This window comes from Dipodomys merriami, unplaced genomic scaffold (genome assembly GCF_024711535.1).
Source record: "Dipodomys merriami isolate MVZ:Mamm:240054 unplaced genomic scaffold, mDipMer1.0.p SCAF_122, whole genome shotgun sequence".
In the NCBI taxonomy this organism is placed as follows: domain Eukaryota; kingdom Metazoa; phylum Chordata; class Mammalia; order Rodentia; family Heteromyidae; genus Dipodomys; species Dipodomys merriami.
The window spans coordinates 1,100,303-1,119,021 of record NW_027202516.1 but is presented as its reverse complement, the minus strand read 5'-3'; the positions used below and the strand labels follow the sequence as shown (position 1 = coordinate 1,119,021).

At 55.5% G+C, this 18,719-nt stretch overlaps 1 protein-coding gene across 9 annotated transcripts in view; it reads right to left on the bottom strand.

Annotated features, from left to right (window-relative positions):
* Positions 1-18,719, bottom strand: part of Dst (dystonin) — a 311,344-nt gene that overhangs the window by 271,606 nt on the left and 21,019 nt on the right. For all 9 annotated transcript variants that reach the window (XM_070017230.1, XM_070017235.1, XM_070017233.1 and 6 more), the window contains exon 3: positions 3,837-4,037. In XM_070017230.1, coding sequence (XP_069873331.1) covers positions 3,837-4,037 — 201 coding nt within the window. The remainder of the gene's footprint in view (positions 1-3,836; positions 4,038-18,719) is intronic.

Genomic DNA, 18,719 nt, shown 5'->3' with positions numbered 1-18,719 from the left:
CAGTGGGGGCGGCAGCTCTGGGTTTCTCCAAGGAGCAGAGGCAGCTCTGGGTGGTGCTGAGCCAGGGCATCCACGGGCCGGCGGGCAGGCGGGCAGCACCAAGTGATCCCACCCGAGAACCACAGTTCAAGTTCCTGGGCAACATCAACACCACAGGTGAGGGGGAGGGGGCCCTCCGGAAGCCAGGACAGGCCTCAGGGTCTCTGCACTGAGGACAGACAACCGGAAGGAGGTGCAGTCAGAGGAGGGAGGGAGCCCCAGTGCGCTCTAGCCACTGGACAGCAACCAGCGCCTTTCCCAGCCAAGAAGACAGAGACCAGAGACCATTACATCCGCCCAGCACGCCATGTCAGGCCCTGAGGAGGCCCTGGTCACTCACACACACACACACACACACACACACACAAATACACACACACACAGACACACACCACACACACACCACACACACACACCACACACACATACCACACACACACACACACCACACACACACACATACCACACACACACATACACCACACACAACACACACCACACACAAATACACACCACACACACACCACACACACACCACACACACACACACTACACACACCACACACACCACAAACACACCACACACACATACCACACACACACCACACACACACCACACACACACCACACACACCACACACACACACCACACACACATACCACACACACACAAACACACACAAACACACACACCACACACACATACCACACACACACAAACACACACACACCACACACACACCACACACACCACACACACACATACCACACACACACACACACCACACACACACACCACACACACCACACACACACACAAATACACAGACACACACACACCACACACACACCACACACACCACACACACACACCACACACACACACACACCACACACACCACACACACACCACACACACACCACACACACCACACACACATACCACACACACACCACACACACACACACACACACACACACACACACACACAAACACACACACACCAGCCTTCCTAGAGTAAAACAGGCCCCAGCTCCTCTGCAGATAGTTTTAGCCAGTCAGTGGTTGTCTGGAGTGTGTCCTGAACCCAATCTGCTTTTCCAGCTGATTGCTTTTCTGTACTTCGCTCCTATAAATCCCGAGTATCTCCGCCTCCCACTTCTCCCTTCCCCCTCCTGGGTCTCACAGACCACCGCCACCCACGTCTGGTCTCGCCACTCTATTTGGGCCCCAGGGGAACTGGCTCTCCATCTTCAAATTTGTGTATTGATCAGCATTGTACAATTCATCTCCTAAGCTGTAACCTAAGCTGTAACCACCATGTACTCAGTAAGATGCATCTGGACGTCAGGAGACGTTCTGGACCAGCATACCCCAAAAGCTGGCACAGATGGAGAGAGGCGGAAGGAGCCGCCATTTACTGAGCAGGTGGCCACCCTCGTCCCTCAGTGCGCTGTTCCAGTCCGCCTTCCCAGCTCTAGGACGCAGCTGCTCTTGTCATCCATCACTTACCAGTAAGGACACTGAGGCTGGGAGAGTAGAAACGCTTGGCCAAGGCCGGCCCCCTGTGTCTTTCTTTCTCTGCAGCCCTGCCCCTGGGGCTGTGCCCCGGACACTGTGTGCGCAGCGCCTTTGCCTCCGGCTTCCAGCTTGGCGGGTCTCCGGGAGGCACCCGAGGGAGCAAGGGGCAGAAATCCACAGCCCTGCCGCCTCCTGCCACCGTGGGCACCGGCAGCGGCCGCACGCTGGGCCTTAGCGCCCTGAGACGAGGCCTGTTCCTGCCCCCGCTGCGTCCCCAGGCCCCTCGGAGCCCCGGCCGGGCCTCTGCGGACAGCCCCTCAGGACCTCTCCAGGCGAGCTCCTGCAGCCGGCCAGCCTGGCCTCGCGAGAGGGCCGGGGTCACCGCAGAGCAGCGGGCTCACTCAGGCAAGACACAAGGCCTTCCAGCCCAACAAGTCCTGCCAGCCCTGGGCAGGCTCAGTCACCAGGGCAGAGTTCACCAGGCAGCCTAGAGCACAGTCATGCAGAGCCTGGCCGGGCCCCGCCAGCTCCAGCTGGAGCCATGAGGCTGGCTCCTCACCCAGACGTTTACCATTTACCGAGAGGGCTCACTGGGGGGGGGGGGGGGGGGGCGGGAGCAGGGGCGGGAGGGAGGCAGGGGGAGGGGAGAAAAGAGGGGGGGGTCGGATTTGGTTAGAAACACTAGCCCTCAACCCAACCCACGTGAGGAGATTCCAAGAGTTGGTTAAGTTCAAACCAAAACACGAAGTGACCCACTCCTGTCTGTCACCAGCCTCACAGCCTCTGGTCCACAGGTGCTCAGGCTTCCTGTCCCGCCCGGAGACCCCACCCTTTCTTACCTATCAGACCTGCCAATATTCCTGCGTTCCCACCTGCACACTCTGCCAGTGCTCCACCTGCACACTGCCACAGTGCTCCACGCACAGTGCTCCACCTGCACACTGCCACAGTGCTCCACGCACAGAGCTCCGGCCACACAGAGCACGTCTTGCTGCCTAAACTCTGAGCTCCAGGAAACACAGAACTGCAGGCAGGCAGCGTGCACACAACCGTGGGACCGTGGCTGTGGTCCAGGCCCCGAATTCTGTCCCACACAGCGAGCTGCCTCGGGGGGCCACCGGCTGACCCCGCCGCTGAGCTCGCGGCTCTCCGGGATGTGACCGGGCCTGGCAGGCACCACTGGTCAGGAGGTGGGGCTCATCGGCTCAAGACGCAGAGGCTCGGCCCGGGCCGGCTCAGCTCTGAAGGGAATCCCTCTGGTCTGTGCCGCTCCCGGCCCAGCCGCCGAGTCCACCCTGCTCCCTGTGGGCCCGCCACGTGGCCACCCCTATGGGAGGGCAATTCTGTCATCTCTGGGGACGCTCTCCAGTCAGGTCTGGCGGCCTCCTGGGCTGGACGGGAGACCCGGCCGACCCACACAGCACAGGCGAGGAGCAGGGTCGTGTTTTAGTGCTAAAGCAACGTGGAGGGGTTACAGCCACCAAGTGCCTTTGGCAAAACAAAGTTTCCTAAGACCCAAGCCCTTTATGATCCCAGCCTCAGTTAAAAAGTCTATATGCAGCCAGTGCCAGTAGTGCATGCCCAGAATCTAGCTACTCAGGAACCTGAGATCTGAGGAGCACCAAAAATCCAGAAGTGGATTGTGGCTTAAGTGGGAGAGTACCAGCCTGGAGTGAACGGGGGAACAGTGCCCAGGCCCACAGGTCAGGCCCAGGAACACACGCGTGCACACACATGCAGGTCACACAAACACACACAGAGTCCACACACCAGAACTCCACCAAGAAAATAAATCAAGGCACACAGGACAGGGTGTCAAATTAAGACCTAGGCAGCAGCTGCCAGCCCGTACGGCGTCTCCCCTGGCTGGAAGACAGCCGCTGTCCGCTCACAACCCTAGGCCTCTGCAGACTCAGGAGCCCGCTCCTCCCACGCCACCGTCCAGAGCCGTGCTCAGGCCCGGGGCCTGCCACCCCCTCCCCATGTGCTCCAACAACATCGCCCCCCTCCCCTCTCGGCTTGCCGGCCTCCTCCCACCCCCACCCCCGTTCTGCAGCCCACCCTCATTCCACACCTCCAGCGCCCAGGAGGCCGGTCCACCATTATCTATGGGTCTGCCCACAGTCCCTAGCTGGCCTCTCGGAAGGAGCGAGCGCTCGCAGCTCCTTGCTGAGGAAGCCACGTGAACACCCAGATGCTGCGATGGGAAAACAGGAAGAGGAAGAGAACGCGAACCCCACTTGAACGCAATCACAAAGGGTAGGTCTCCACTTACGGGCCTGCGGGTGGGCGCGCCCTGGACCGAGTGGTAGAATTCCGGCTGCACACGGCTGCTCTTCTTGATCCTCCTCTTCCTCACGGAGCCTTCCGGCTCACTCTGGTGCTGAGCTTCCACCACCGGCTTCACTTCTTCCAGGCGGGCGGCGGCTGCCGCTGCAACCCTTCTCCTGATGTGGCGCGGGCTGGCTCTGAACCCCTGTGTCAGGACACAGAACACGTGGGTGAGGGCCCCGTCGGCCTGGGGTAGGCCTCCCCACCAGCTCCCAAAGCCCCAAGCTCCACGAACTCGTCTTCACCCCCAAAGTGAGCACGTGAGAGCTGAGCATCCAGGCTCGTCCCGGCACACCCGGTGTCTACACCCTGCTCTGCTTAGGGAGACGTCTGTGTGTGCTAGAACGGGGCTTGGACTTGGGGCCTAGGTGCTGTCCCTTAGCTTGTTCACCTCAAGACCAGTGCTCAACCCCGTGAGCCACAGGCCATGGCTCTCCTGCCCAGACTTCTGACCAGGATCCTCAGACCCCAGCCCCCTGAATAGCCAGGATTACAGGCGTGAGCCACCAACACATGGCTCATTGTGTGTACTTGTGCTCTGGTGGGGACACACTGTGTACGTGGGAATGTGTACGCAGTCCTGGACAATAGAGAAGATCCTGAGCAGCTCGGCTTACCCAGGAACTAAGCAAGTTTCCTGAGCTCCGGTGGAGGCGTATCCTCCGCACTTCAGGTGTCAGAGAACGAATTAACAAATGGCCCCGTAAGCGGTGGCAGGTGCCTGAAGAATGGCTGCACGCTGTGTTCCAGGCAGAGGAAACCACGCAAGAGATGACCGGACGAGAGCCCTACGGCAGCGAGCAGTGTGACCAGGGATGCCCGGTGAGAGCGCACGCCAGGCAGGGCGGGACGAGGAGGTGAGCAGGGGCTTCCGGAGGGCTCGAGTCATCTATCCACTGGTCTTAGTAGCAGGCCTTAATCAGACAAGGCCCTTGCTGCAGTATTTCCACGCGTGCATGCAATGTGCTGTGGTCCAGCTCACCCCTCCATGACTCTGTCTCAGCTCCCTGAATCTTGAAAGATGTGTTTAAAGAAAGAGGGAATAAAGAAAAAGCAAAGGGTGCAGCAAGAGCATCCCGAGAGAAGACCAGCTTCCGGAGAAGAACAGGAAGGGGCCCGAGGGTGGCTCGAGGGGCACGGGCACAGAGACCGGCGATCGGCTGGCCGGCACCGCGCTGCACCACGGGAGCGGAGCGAGGGAGCAGCGCCCAGGCTGTACCACGGGAGCGAGGGAGCGGACACGGCACCGAGGTCCACAGCAGCCGCCAAGGAGGGAAGGCAAACAGATCTGCCACCGTGGAGGCTCCTGCCTTCCGTGAGCCTGCTCCATCCCGCCCCCTGGGCAGGCTCAGCTGGTCTCTTCAACTCCACAACGGTCCTGAGGAGCCCCACCACCCCCACCCACCCCCAGCAGCTGCCAAGGACAAGAAGGAGCTGGGGCCGAGGGCGAAACCGAGCGCGGAGCAGCTGGGACCTAACGCGTCAGATCCAGAAGCCACCTGGGCTGCTGTGTGGACGTGGAGGCTGCACACGCCCCACCCAGCACATGCGTGCACGTACACACGTGCGGGCGCGCGCACACACACACACACAGATGAGGGTAATTTTCTGCAAGTTAAGTGTAGGAACCGCTGGGAGCCCCAGTGTCGTCTAACCGCTAGGTGGCGCGACCTGCCACAGCGTCACGCGCTCTCCAGCTGGGCAAAGGCCCTCACCGGCTGGATGAAGTTTGGTGATGGTATTCTAGCTCCCTGCTGCTGCGCTGAGAACAGTGTTTGTCCTGGGTAAGAACACAGATTCCTCTCTTATAAACAATACACAACCAACATCTGTGTCATTTGTATTATTACCAACAGCCCTCAGCAGGCCAACAATTGGTGGCAAAAATTGCATAAAGCAGCTGGGCGCTGGTGGCTCACGCCTGTCATCCTAGCTACTCAGGAGGCTGAGATCTGAGGATCGTGGTTCAAAGCCAGCCCAGGCAGGAAAGTCCGTGAGACTCTTATCTCCAATAAATCACTAGAAAACTGGAAGTGGCGCTGTGGCTTAAGTGGTAGAGCGCTCGCCTTGAGCTGGAGTACAGGGACAGCACCCAGGCCCAGAGTTCAAGCCCCACAACCAACAACAACAACAAAAATGCATAAAGCCCCCTTAAAAAGACAGAATAAAAAAGGTAAAAAGCTGTTACTACAGGCGTGCCAGGAAGCAATAGTCTGCCAGGACTGCCCAGCGGAATTATTTGTGATGCTAAGCACGGGAAAGCAACGTTTCTGCCAGCCGCTGCCTCTCGCTTCTCGGGACCTCCCTCCCCGCCGATACAATGGCGCTGCTTCAAAGCACCTGCTCATCATACGGCTGTGCTGCACACACAGGCAGCCACACTGCCTGGGTGCGGGGCTGCCTCCAGTCAAAGGTAGGAGAGCTCCTCCGGGTACCTATTTCCTTACCTGTAAAATGGGGACTAACAATGGTACCTACTGCAGATGCTCACCGTGACAGATACATGCAGTGATGTACGTAAAGGACTTGGCACATAGTGTTATTAAGGATCCGGTAGATTGCTATGCGTATGACCGGTGTAAGTAAAATACATACTTAAATACAGTAAGGTAGTCTCAACTATATTCTTGATTGTAGCCAGGTATGAAAAGGAAACTGAGTCACAGGAGTGGGTGTGGTGCAGACAGACTCATGCACAGCCCTGATCACAGGAGAAGAGTTCTTTCCTCTAGAGACCCAGGATTACAGGCTCCAATCCCAGCTCCGTGACCTGGGCTCCACGACATTGCTCTGCGCTGGTGTGGTCCCCTCTCCCCTTTTCCAGAACCGCGGTCCATTAAAGGAGATGGTCCACATGAGGGGCGCAGGGCTGTGCACGCGTGTAAGCAGCTGTGCATCCACGTTTGCTAAGCCACTTTCTTCTGGATCCTGTGACGCGGCATTACCGGCCGCCAGTCCAGAGACACTACAAGCACAGTGGCATCCCTGGACACACCTTCTTCCCACCCTTCATCACCGTGCGGGTCACCGCCCTGTGGCTTAGCATCTTCACTTGTCCTAAATATCTTTTTCTTTTTAAGTCTTGACTTCTAACAAAAGGAAATGTGATTTTCAGACAGTAGATGGTGCTAATAGCTCTTAGAGATGTTTATGAGAGTTGGCATCAGTACAAATCCATTCCTCTCCACACAGCTCATCCTGCCAGGAACCTACGCCCTACAGCCACGAGGCGATGAAGGGAACATACAGAAATCTGTCTGGCAGGAATTCTACCGAGTCTAGCCCTCTCACTGTATTAGCATCTTCTGAGGAATAATTTCTCAAAAGGGAGACAGAAAGTGAGAGAGAGGAGAGAATCACAGCATGAGACCACAGATTGGGGGGGGGCACGCACACTCGAACTCAGGGCCTGGGCGCTGTCTCTGAGCGTTTTTGCTCAAGGCTAGCACTCTACTACTTGAGCCACTGGAGGAAAGAGTCTCAAGGACGTTCCTGACTGGGCTGGCTTGGAACTCGATCCTCAGACCTCAGGGCCCTGAGTAGCTAGGATTACAGGTGTGAGCCGCCGGCGCCAGCCAACTCACGCCTTCTTACGCACAGAGCAATCCTGCCAGCTGCAGGCAAGGTGTGGCACAGAAGCTATCTAGAATGTGTTCATCTGGCATGAACAACGCCTCACGTCCACCTCCTGTCCGGCCCGGAGGCCCGGACTGTGGGAGCCATGTTACTGTCAGGTTCCTGAATGTGACCACTGCAGGCATTTACCAAGGGAGCTGTGCAGTGCTGGGGTTCCCACGACTAAGTCTCTCACTTAGTGTGAAGTCCCCCAGGCTCATTCGTACTGCATGTATAAGGACACCTTTCTCTGTGAAGGCTAGTGTCCCACTGTAGGTAAGTACCATATTTTCTTTCTTCATTGTCTGTTGACTGACACTCAATTGTTTCCATCAACACCCAGCGGTAGGCTGGGGCTGGGGGCTGGTTCCCCACCGCTTTCCATCGCTGCCGCTCTACGCTGCCTTGTCTCTGACCCCTTGGATCTGCACTGACCGCCACCCTGGCAGGGGAGGTGTCCTCCCGGTGAGTGACGTCTCCGTACACAGGCACCAGGATGCTCTCACCCCCGGCCAGCTCAACAGCTCTGCAGCGCACGGATGCCCAGCACCTGCCCCCGGCCAACTGAAGTCTCCACGCTTAGACTGCGGATGTTAGAGACATGCGAAGACTGGGGGAAATAACTGCACCAAAGCCCTTGTGAAGTTGTCTGGTTTTCTCTCGTGCGAAGCCCCACCCCTCCGCCCTCTACTGGGTCTCAGCAGGGGCTGTGTGATCAGAGCTGCCCTCTGGGGGGATGGAGAAGCCATGAGAGACGGGGAAGGGGACGGGAATGGAGGGGGCGGGGGGCAGGGTGCCCTGCAGACTGGCGTTCTTCTCACACTCAACAATGCCCGCATCTCTGGGGTCTCACCGCCGGGGGTGGGAGGCTTCTGGGGGCCCCTGGTGCAGGCAGCTGGAGGAGCCGGACTCGGACTGATGGGCAAGGCGGGGCCGGGCACCGAGACGGTAAGTGGGGACGGAAGTGGCCAGGGAGAGGGGGCAGAGTTCATGGCACCGTCCGGTCCCACCGGCCCGCGTGGGTCTTGCCTGCAGACCCCCTCAGGAAAGCGGGGCTCTAGCGCTCACCGGTTGCCTCAGACATGCCATTCTAGCCACTCTCAGAGGACTGGAGAGTTCTCCTAGCCATGCAGGCCTCCAGCACAGGCCCAGCTCATCCAGTCAGACTGAAAATGCCCGCACACCAGCCCCTCCCCCCAGGCCCTGAGACCAAAGTAAACCGAGTCCCGAGGTCAGCCCGCCCAGGTTCTGGGTGGTTCTGTTCTCACGCCACCACGAGAGCAGCTGGCCTGTGGCAGTTGCCAGACCTTTGGTGAATCACGGGATGGACACCAGTTCTGCACACAGACCCCGAGGGCTCGGGCAGAGCCTCCTCTCGGGACGTTTTTCTTTTGGTGGTACTAGAGTTTGAAGTCAGCCCCTTGAGCTGACTAGGCAGATGCCCGATCACCTGAGCCACACTCCCAGCCTTTTTTTGCTTGGGTTATTCTTCAAATAGGTCTTACGTTTATGCCTAGATGCTCCTGTGTGTGCCTTCTGAACAGCTGGGAACCACAGGGCACACGCCATCCCAGCTTTTTATTGGTTGAGATGGGGTGGGGAGACTCGAAACCTTTTTGCCCAGGCTGGCCTTGAACCATGATCCTCCCAATTGCTGCCTCCTGAGTAGACAAAATGTCAAGGAGGAGCCACTATGCTCAGCTCTCAGCGGTGCCGTTAAAGACGGCTTGGAGGTGGTGCCAGTGCCGTTCACGCCTGTAATCCCAACAGAGGCTGAGGGATGAGAATCATGGTTTGAAGCCAGCCTGGGCAGACAAATCCAAGAGATTTTAACAAGCAAAAAGCTGGCAGAGGGACAGCCATGAGCAAAAGGCAAAGTAAGAGTGCAAGGCTGGGCGTCTAAGCTCCAGAGCCAGCACACACCCATGAAACTGTCCTGGTCTCTCAGTTCAGCCTAGCCAATAGGTAGCTACTGGTCACATCGGGAAACGTTCGTTTACACTTTCATTCCTTAGGGTTCGTGCCGCCTTGCTGGCTCGCGGAGGAAGAGCTGGGATTACGGACGCCCAATAGGCAGCTTACATTCCACCGCAGGGAGCCCCGCAAGGAGCGAAGAGTATCAGCAAGGCTGGCTGTCTCCAAGAAGAGAACACGGACACTAAGAGCAAGACCCCCGAGGGCATCGACGCTAGCACCCCACGGGCTCCTGGGAAGGCAGTCTCTCCTTATCTTCACTCAGAGCTGAGTGGCTTCCCATTCTCCCTAAAGGCTTTCCCACACTGCTCCTGTGTGAGTTCCTTTGTGAAGACCAGACCGTGAACAGGGTGACGGAGGCGTTCCACACTGCTCGCACAGCACTTCCTTACCGCTGTGACTCCACGGGAGTTCTTACAGATCTGGGACCGGAGCTCACCTGCCACACTGCTTGCATACACAGGGGTTTTGCTCTTGTTTCTCCTGGAGGAACTAAAGACTTGCCCACACCGCGAGCACGCACAGTGTTTCTGTCCACTGAGAGTTTGTGCATGTGCCTGGGGGAAATGTGAACGGACACAGCTGTCTCCCTGTGAGTGGCACTGCGTGTGTGCGTGGCACTGTGTGTGTGTGGCACTGTGTGTGAGTGGCGCTGTGTGTATGGGTGGCGTTGCGTGTGTGCGTGGCGCTGCATGTGTGAGTGGCACTGTGTGTATGCGTGGCGTTGCGTGTGTGCGTGGCGCTGCGTGTGTGAGTGGCACTGTGTGTATGCGTGGCGTTGCATGTGTGCGTGGCGCTGTGTGTGTGAGTGGCACTGTGTGTATGCGTGGCGCTGCGTGTGTGCGTGGCGCTGCGTGTGTGAGTGGCACTGTGTGTATGCGTGGCGTTGCATGTGTGCGTGGCGCTGCGTGTGAGTGGCGCTGTGTGTATGCGTGGCGTTGTGTGTGTGCGTGGCGCTGCGTGTGTGAGTGGCGCTGCGTGTGTGAGTGGCGCTGTGTGTATGCGTGGCGTTGCGTGTGTGCGTGGCGCTGTGTGTGTGCGTGGCGCTGCGTGTGTGAGTGGCGCTGCGTGTGTGCATGGCGCTGCGTGTGTGAGTGGCGCTGCATGTGCACGTGGCGCTGCGTGTGTGCGTGGCGCTGCGTGTGTGAGTGGCGTTGCGTGTGTGGCACTGCGTGTATGCGTGGCACTGCATGTGTGCGTGGCGCTGCATGTGCGCGTGGCGCTGCGTGTGTGAGTGGCACTGCGTGTGAGCAGGCATGGGGTCGCTGCTGTCCCCATGTTCCTTCATCTGCAGGATTTCTCTGCAGTGCAAGCCATTTCACGTTTGGAAAGACGTGTTGCTAACACACGTGGCATTTCTCTCTCCTGATTTCTGAAGGCCCTGGGACACAGCACCCACGATGGCACACAGGGTGTGCGGTGAGAACTCCCTGCTGCATGTTCCCCGCTGTGATGGTCACGCGAGCCTCAGGTCTCAGCACGGAGGGCAGCGAGGCTCTCCCGCACGCCCGGCCTCCACACAGGCTGCTTCCCCGATGTCTCTGTATGCAGCGAGCTCGGGGACACGGCCACCCGTCAATCTCCACGCTCACAACCTCCGTGCGCTTTCCTGCAGGGGTTTTCCTCTTCGTGACTGGATCTGGGGGCCTCCACAGGGGCCACCTCCCCACCCTCACAGACTGGCCGCCCTCGGCGTGGGAGAAGCCGCAGTGACATCCTGGCGGTCAGGCCCCGCTCCAGGCCCGCAGTCCTCCTGATGGTGTCGGGGAGTCGAGGGTGGAGGGGCTGAACTCCCCACCTCTCTGGGTGCCAGATCATTCCAGTGTCCATCTCACAGACAAGAGTTAGATGCTCGCCCGCACTCGGTAACCACCTGCTCTAGAGCGGGAACTGGCCGCTGGCGGGGTCTCCACCTCAGGTCATAAGATGGCGCCCCCCCGGTCCCCTCCCCGGCCACATCTGCCCCGCCGTTTGCTTTTGCAGGTATCACTGGAACATAGCCGGCCCACCTGAGCCCTGTACAGCTCACCCGCCATCAACGGAGCGCAGCTACAAGAGACGGTTGGCCTGCAAAGTCAAAATACAATTTGGCCCTTCAAAGGGAAATGTGGCCGAGGCCTCCGTGGCAGGATCTCGGCGGGCCCGAGCACTCTGCCTCCACTAAAACCAAGAAATGACGGTGAGCTGGGGTGGGGTCTGCGCACCTGCGCTCTGCACCTGCCACCAAGCTTGCGAAGTAGAAGGTCTACCATGCAGAAGATGAACTCTGCAACTTGTGGGTGGGGGCTGGGAGGGGAAACCTGGGAGAGAGTTGAGGGTAAAGTAAATTCACTCTTTACCTGACTTATGTAAGGGTAACGCCTCTCTACGTCACCTTTACAATAACAATAAAAATATATTAAAGGTCAGTCTAAATCCCACCAGCAGCCATGTCTTCTCCATCTGTTTGTAGTTCTATCAGCAGATTAAACAGCATCTGTTACGTTGTTTCGCCAAACACATAGATGTTTGTGTTGCTTTCCTAATGGAGGCGAAGACTGTTCCCCGGCATTGTTTGCAGTTAGACGGAGGGAGCGCCAAGGAAAAGCTAGTGTTGAGCGCCAAGGAAAAGCTAGTGTTCTGCCACCCTGGTGTTCGGCACAGCAGTTTGCGCCTCCCGTCGGTGCTGCATTTTGGAGATGAAGCCACCAACCACCGGAGACAGTGGGTGAGCCTCACGCCGAGAGGCTGCCCTGTGGATGAGTCGGTGCTGTTTGCTCCGACTGAATCAACTCTAGGCGTTTATTAAAATGAATCATAGGTAAAAAACTCAGTATGAAACCATTATTTATTTGTATTTATAGTTAAAAAGCAAGGAAGGAATGACACCACCTGTCATCTGAGACCAGAGTGGTTCTCTGGATGCTGCCCCTTCCCCCAGATCCCTTCCTGGGCCAGGCCTGGATTCCCCCCCCCCAGCTCCAGCTCCCTCCCCTCAGGGCAGCCCTCACCCTGAGTCAGGGGAGAAGGGACCCCAGCCCCCTCTGAACTTCCCATGGTTCTGTGGGGCCTCCCGCACAAGCACCACAACATAACCTGTTCCTCACTCTCCAGTGTGTTCACTCCCAGGCCACGCCCAGCAAGCTCCATGTCCCTACAAACTGACGAGAGACAATCACAAAGTCTCATTTCAGTAACACAGCCACTCCACACTGGATGACAGGGCTCAGCTGTCATCGCAGGAGAGGACCTCTGTTTGTGGACTCAGTGGCTGGTAATAAGGTAAATTAGGAAAGGGCTTTCTGCAAACAAACTGCACTTCAAGAATCATCTGAGAGCTGGGCGCTGGTGTCTCACTCCCCAAATCCTAGCTACTCAGGAGGCTGAAATCTGAGGATCATGGTTCAAAGCCAACCCAGGCAGAAAAGTCCCTGTGAAACTCTTATCTCCAATGAACCACCAGAAAACCGGAAGCAGAGCTGTGCTTCAATGTGGTAGAGCGCTCGCCTTGAGTAAAAAGAGCTGGGCAGTGCCCAGGCCCTGAGTTCAAGCTTCATGACCAACCAAAAAAAGAAAGAAAGAAAGAAAGAAAGAAAGAAAGAAAGAAAGAAAGAAAGAAAGAAAGAAAGAAAGAAAGAAAGAAAGAAAGAAAGAAAGAAAGAAAGATCTCAGAGGCCCCTTACTCTGCAACTAGAAGGCTAGGGCATGACTTGTGGTCATAGTGCCATTTCCAGAGCCGGTCACTGCACACATCCATCAGCACACAGGAGGAGGCACTGTACCCTCTACAGAACTAGGCTACAATTCTAGTAACCGAGGCATTGTACTCACCTACAATTCTAGAACTAGGCTACAAATCAAGTAACCTAGGCATTGTACTCACCTACAATTCTAGTACTAGGCTATAATTCTAATAATCTAGGCATTATACACACCTACAATCCTAGAACTAGGCTATAATTCTAATAACCTAGGCATTATACTCACCTACAATTCTAGAACTAGGCTATAATTCTAATAACCTAGGCATTGTACTCACCTACAATCCTAGAACTAGGCTATAATTCTAGTAACCTAGGCATTGTACACACCTACAATCCTAGAACTAGGCTATAATTCTAGTAACCTAGGCATTGTACACACCTACAATTCTAGAACTAGGCTACAATTCTAGTAACCGAGGCATTGTACTCACCTACAATTCTAGAACTAGGCTACAAATCTAGTAACCTAGGCATTGTACTCACCTACAATTCTAGTACTAGGCTATAATTCTAATAATCTAGGCATTGTACACACCTACAATCCTAGAACTAGGCTATAATTCTAATAACCTAGGCATTGTACTCACCTACAATTCTAGAACTAGGCTATAATTCTAATAACCTAGGCATTGTACACACCTACAATCCTAGTACTAGGCTATAATTCTAATAATCTAGGCATTGTACACACCTACAATCCTAGAACTAGGCTATAATTCTAGTAACCTAGGCATTGTACACACCTACAATTCTAGTACTAGGCTATAATTCTAGTAACCTAATGTCAGCCCAGTGAGCTCCCTTCCCATTGCGTAGCACGCTCCTTCCCCTTCCACAGCTCAGCACGCTCCCTTCCTAGGCAGCACTGGTCCACGTAGTAAAGGCGGTAAGTATTCAGCCTCCAGCCCCCTTTACCTTGGGATGTCATTCCTCTGGGCAGCTACCACCGTAGAAGGCAACAAGAGCCCCTTACAGTGACCTTCAGGTCTGGGCAGCTGCAGGGCCCTTTACTACTTGGGCAGCAGCCATCAATCCTAGTCCACCATGATGAAGCCCCTGGCCCACACGTCCACGCCGGGGTCTCCGCCTTCAGCCCCTTCCAGCCCCTCCTAGCCTCAGTAGGTTATACAGGTCCCCTCAGACAATGGCCGGCGCTTCTTCTCACTCTCCCTTGTGAGAAGGGGTCTTGCCGGCCCCTTTGCTGGAAGTAAACCTTTCTTTGTTCTCTGTACCTGGATGTCTGCGATGCTCTCTGGCAAAAGTCTATTAATCTAACACCTAGGAATTGTACACACCTATAATTCTAGTACTCAGGAGGCTGAGGCAGGAGGATTCTAAGTGTGAGGCCAGCCTGGGCTACACAGACAAACCAAACAAGAAAACAGAGGCACTGGGGGAGAGGGGAGGTTGAGATCAAAGAGAAAGATGGAGGCAGGGATAAACACCAGCCCCAAGTCCACAACAGATGGCTGTGAGGCAGGAACAGGCTGGCGGTCTGAACAGTGGGGCCTGAACTCTGGGCTGGGCGCTGTCCCTCAGCTCTTAAGCTCAAGGCGAGCGCTCTACCGCTTGAACCACAGCACCACTTCCAGTTTTCTGGTGGTTTATTGAAGATAAGAGTCTCACGGACATTCCTGCCTGGGCTGGCTTTGAACCTTGATCCTCAGATCTCAGCCTCCTGAGTAGCTAGGGTGACAGGCGTGAGCCACCAGCACCCAACTAAGGCAAGGACTCTTGAGGGAAGCTGAAAGACCACGTGGCTCTAAGGAGGCCAGGAGGAGGCAGGAGGAGGGAGGCCAGGGGGAGGGAGGAAGGCTGCCCGCGCACAGGAGCAGCCGCCAGTCTCCGCCATCTCCTCTGACAGCAGCCCCAGCTCCTCTCAGGCGTGCAGGCTCTGTGGCTAGCACAGCCTCCCTGACGGCGGGCGACCGTCTGGAGCGGCCAACTTCAGCGTGAGCACAGGCGGCCTGCCTGCCGGGAGCCTTCCCTGATTCGCCAGCTTGCAGACAGTGTCTCTAGCTGCTACATCCACAAATAGAAAGTCACATATCTAAAATATCCAAGGCTGAGAAAGCACTCCTTTCCAGACAAGAAGCAAGGAGAGCATGAAGTCAGGAAGTGTGTCTCGTGGAGCGCTGCCCAACGGCAGATCTGAGAAGTGAACGGTCACTCCGCGGAGGCCGGCACCTGGGCAGAGGCTGGCGGGAGGTCGCGTGCAGGGAGGAAAGCAGCAGGCCTTGCAGCTAACAGGACGGGACAGGACGGACGGGACGGTGCCCCCCGCAGCCACTGGGAAGGCGGGGTGGGGGGGGGGGCTGGGAGAGAGGAAGAGGACAGAAGAGAAGTGTGTGCCTCTGCAGCACATCACCACGAAGTCCCAGCGCAAGTCCTGGCGCTTCATGACTGGTGCCCGCTTGCTGCTGACGGTTAATTTTGTGTGTGCATGTGCTGGTGCTGAGCTCGAACACAGGGTCTGGGCAGGGTGGGGGGTCCCATACCTTTTATCCTCAAAGCTAACGCTCTACCTCTTGAGCCACAGCTCCACTTCCAGCTATGTAGCGCCTCTGGGGCTTTCCTGCCCAGGTCGGCTTAGAACCTGGATCCTCAGATCTTAGCTTCCTGAGTAGCTAGGGTAACAGGGGTGAGCCACGGGCCGCCGACATGACTGTTGAATATTTTGAACACGTGGATACCTCTGCCATGGTGCAAAGGTATAAAAGCTACTCCGACTTTGGACTGGAGCTCAGAGCTGGATTTCAAGCCCCTAAAGCAAGCCATGGTACTCAAGCAGAAAAGTAAAGTCTTAGCATTTCCCGAGGCCCAGACATGGGGCAAGAGCCAAAGGAGGGGTGCTTCCAGGCCCCCCAATCAGCCCTTGCTTCTGAGGAAGCAAGGACACATTCCCAAAAATGTCTGGGAAGCATGTACTCCTCCATGGAGCTCGCCCGGAGCTGGGGGGTGGGGACTGACCACTGACCCCGCCCGGAGCTGGGGGGTGGGGACTGACCACTGACCCCGCCCGGAGCTGGGGGTGGGGACTGACCACTGACCCCGCCCAGAGCTGGGGGTGGGGACTGACCACTGACCCCGCCCGGAGCTGGGGGTGGGGACTGACCACTGACCCCGCCCGGAGCTGGGGGTGGGGACTGACCACTGACCCCGCCCGGAGCTGGGGGTGGGGACTGACCACTGACCCCGCCCAGAGCTGGGGGTGGGGACTGACCACTGACCCCGCCCAGAGCTGGGGGTGGGGACTGACCACTGACCCCGCCCAGAGCTGGGGGTGGGGACTGACCACTGACCCCGCCCGGAGCTGGGGGTGGGGACTGACCACTGACCCCGCCCGGAGCTGGGGGTGGGGACTGACCACTGACCCCTCCTGCCCGCCTCCTCGCCAACCCTTTGCCCCTGGAAAGGGGCTGAGTGCACATTTGGTCTGCATTCAAGTTTTAAATGCTTTTCTGGCAGCACAAGCCTTTCTCAAAATTGCTTACCCTGGAAGCACACTTCTCAGCAAGAAGGGGGAAGAAACGATGAGGGCAGAATGATCTAAGAGCTTCTGGTCATTACAGTGAGTAAAGAAATAAGAAGGGAGCCAGCAGGGCCAGGCGGAGCGGAGCTGAGGCGTGTGGCTGTGAGCGGGGCTGAGTCACCCAGTCAGGGCTCAGCCGTGAGCGGGGCTGAGTCACCCAGTCAGGGCTCAGCCCCAGCTCGGGATGGGGAGCTGGGGACAGTCGCTGCCTGCCTTGCTCCAAGAGTGCGGCAGCCTTTCAACTCATCACATGATTCCCGCGGTCGTCTCCAGTGGACTGGCTTACGTGGAGATCGTTTCAGTGCGTCTTTTTTTATAGCATTTTTCAGGCTGACATAGAAAATGTCTTCATGAGTAGAAAGCCCTTTTCCATCTTTACGTCCTTCATCCCGTCTACTTACGCTTAGTAGATTCTCCATGTTCTGTTTTGACTACTTTGTCCTGTGGTCCTGAGGCTTGAACTCAGGGCCTGGCACTGTCCCTGAGCTTTTGTGCGAAAGGTGAGCACTCTACCACTTACGCCACAGCGCCACTCATGGACTTTCCTACCACAATCCTCATGGCTCAGCTTCCTTTGTAACTAGAATTACAGGTATGAGGCACCAGAGCCTGGCTCTGTGTTTTCATTTTCTTTCTTTTTTTTTTTTTTTTTTTTTGGCTTTTTAAAGATCTTCTTGTCTGAAATGTTCTGAAAACATAAATCAAAAGCTAAAGTCCAACAATGACTGCAGTACCCACCCTAGATGTGAGCATGGATGGTCCTGCTTTGATCTCCACACACATGCCAAAGCTATCTCAAAATTCCCTCATCTTCATTTTTCCTATTCTAAGAGATAGTCATAATTATAATAAATATAAAAATAATTCAAATTCTAAGCATATAAATACACCTGTGTGAAAAATAAAAATTGGCAGCTTGATCAGAAAAAAATAATAATTCGATAAAATACATGGTTTTTTTAAACAAAAATGCAGATAATATTTCAGATGTAAATTCTTTTTTTTTTTTTTTTTGGTCGGTCGTGGGGCTTGAACTCTGGGCCTGGGCACTGTCCCTCAGCTCTTCAGCTCAAGGCTAGCACTCTACCACTTGAGCCACAGCGCTACTTCCAGCTTTTTTCTTTTTTGTTTATGTGGTGCTGAGGAATCGAACTCAGGGCCTCAGGCATGCAAGGGAGGCGCTCTACCACTGAGCCACCTTCCCAGCCCGAAAGTGTCCATTTAAACCTATCTTCAGCGACACTGGAGAGTTGTAATTCTTTTCATTTAATAACAATCTGATGAGGAAAAAAACTAGTCCAAATTTGCAAATGATTACTAGTAAGGTTAAAAAGTGTTCTATATGTATATGAAAAAATTTTTTTAGTGGCATGCTATGGTCTGAACTCAGGGCCCCAAGTTTGCTAAGCAGGTGCTCTAACCACTCCAGCCACTCCACCAGACTTTTTGTGCTGGCTATTTCTGAAATGGTCATGCTTTTTTATAGCTTAATTTTTTAATATTTTTTATCGTAAAGATACTGTACAAAGGGGTTACAGTAACATGAGTAAGGTAATGAGTTCATTCCCTATCCAGCATTGTTACCCCTCTTTTGTTTTCCCCTATCATCCCTTCCCTCTCCACCTCCCCAACTCCTCCCTCCCTCCCCCATCAAAGTTGTAAAGTTCATTCTCAACATAGTGTCTTGTACAGCTCATTGCTACAATGGATCATCCCGTATCCTTGTTTCAGCATTTTGTTATTTCCCTTCCCCTCCCCAAATAGAAAAATGTATATACAAGATGTAGAGCACTGGAATCAAATACAGTGAAAGCAGGGGTTATACCGTGGGGGAGGAACATACAAAAGACACGAAAAATCAGAGTACATTATAAGTACATTAAAAAAACAGCAACAAAGAAAAAACCTCTTGTGTCCCTTTCTTGAGGTTCAGTTCGCTTCGCATCATCTTATAGCTCCTGAC